This window comes from Apteryx rowi, unplaced genomic scaffold (assembly GCF_003343035.1).
Source record: "Apteryx rowi isolate R43461 unplaced genomic scaffold, aptRow1 scaffold_505, whole genome shotgun sequence".
NCBI lineage: Eukaryota > Metazoa > Chordata > Aves > Apterygiformes > Apterygidae > Apteryx > Apteryx rowi.
The window spans coordinates 321,418-323,020 of NW_020450767.1; the positions used below are offsets into that span (position 1 = coordinate 321,418).

Here is a 1,603-nt window from a genome sequence, read left to right on the forward strand (position 1 = left end):
TTTTTTGTTTTTTTGGTTTTTTTCCTGAGGAAGAACATTATAGGGCGCAGGGAGCAGTTGCTCTACTTGTTCTTGTTTTTGTCAAAGTTGCTGCACAGTCCCCATAACTGTTATTTGATTCCATGTCTGTAAAAGCTGGTGCATATCATTAGGCTAAATTTTAGAAGAAGTAGAGTTAAATATCAAGATGAGGAAGGCAAAAAACACTTTCCTAATACATGTTTTATAAATCTGGTTTGTGATCATCTTACATGCTTATTGTTTTGTAGAACATCTAATGTGTAAATGAAAACAAGAGGGTTTGGGAATTATTCTCTACTGTTGTTCTGAATCAAAATAGAAAATGTTATATCTTTTTTTTTTTTATGCTGCAGGAGCTCCATGCACCACTTACTGTTGTTGCTGATGGACTTTTCTCCAAGTTTAGGAAAAATTTGGTCTCCAACAAAGTTACTGTTTCATCCCATTTTGTTGGCTGCATTTTGAAGGTAGGTTTTACATACAATACTGTATAAGCTGGTATGCTACTGTTAGTGTTGGTCTGAATTAAACTAAGTATGTTCTGGCTCATTAACTTTGTGCATATGCTTTGGCATATTGCCTATTTTTGTTCTTCACTGAGAAATGAGAAGAAACTCACTTCCCAGAGTCTGATGTCTTACAAAGGCCTTACATCATCTAAATGTTGTGAAAAGATTACTGCAAAGTGATACCCCATAACTCTCCATATAGGGCTTGTAAATGCTTTTTCCCTAAAAGGGAATCGAGTGTGTGTGTTGGGGGGAGACTCAGAYCACAGTCAGTATTTCTTAAAACACCCCTTATTGATTAACCTGTTACGTCAGTAGAATCAAGCTGCAGTTATTAATGGCAGGTAGCTGCACAAACAACACATTCATGTAATTGCTTACATACTTACATACAGTTACCTAGTTGGAGCAGTGTTTGGGAGTCCAACCCCTACTGTATACTGATGCACAGGGGGGGTTCTAGGTGGTGTTTAGAGTCCCTCAGAGTCCTCTGTTTCATCAGGTTTATGCATAATTCTGCATTTATAATCCTGTTTTCTCTGTCTGTATGTAGCAGCCACCGCCCTCTTGACRGTGTTGTGCAAGCCATCACTGATGCTAGTGTGTGCTGGCGGTCTTGTACCAATTCAGCAGACTCTTGGTGTCCTGAGTTTGTCAGTTCTTGTGGATTCTGCAGGATTTCTAGTCTCCAGAGCTTATCACTCCTTGGGAAACTTTCACACACTACCTTCTCAATATGTACATTTCCTTTCTTTGGCCTGTTGTTTTCTGGTTTTCCATCCAAAGTTATAGGTACTTACAGAACATTCACACAAATGACACAGAATCACAGAATGGTTGAGGTTGGAAGGGACCTCTGGAGATCATCTAGTCCAACCCCCCTGCTCAAGCAGGGTCACCTAGAGCACGTTGCACAGGATCGCGTACAGGTGGGTTTTGAGTATCTCCAGAGAAGGAGACTCCACAACCTCTCTGGGCAATCTGTTCCAGTGCTCTGTCACCCTCACAGTGAAAAAGTTTTTCCTCATGTTCAGATGGAAGCGTCTGTGTTTCAGTTTGTGCCCGTTGCCTCG

The 1,603-nt window shown here is 40.7% G+C and overlaps 1 protein-coding gene across 1 annotated transcript in view; it reads left to right on the forward strand.

Annotated features, from left to right (window-relative positions):
• The window catches only part of SQLE (squalene epoxidase), a 20,368-nt gene that overhangs the window by 8,743 nt on the left and 10,022 nt on the right, over positions 1-1,603 (forward strand). Inside the window, exon 5 of the mRNA XM_026079937.1 lies at positions 375-488. Coding sequence (XP_025935722.1) covers positions 375-488 — 114 coding nt within the window. The remainder of the gene's footprint in view (positions 1-374; positions 489-1,603) is intronic.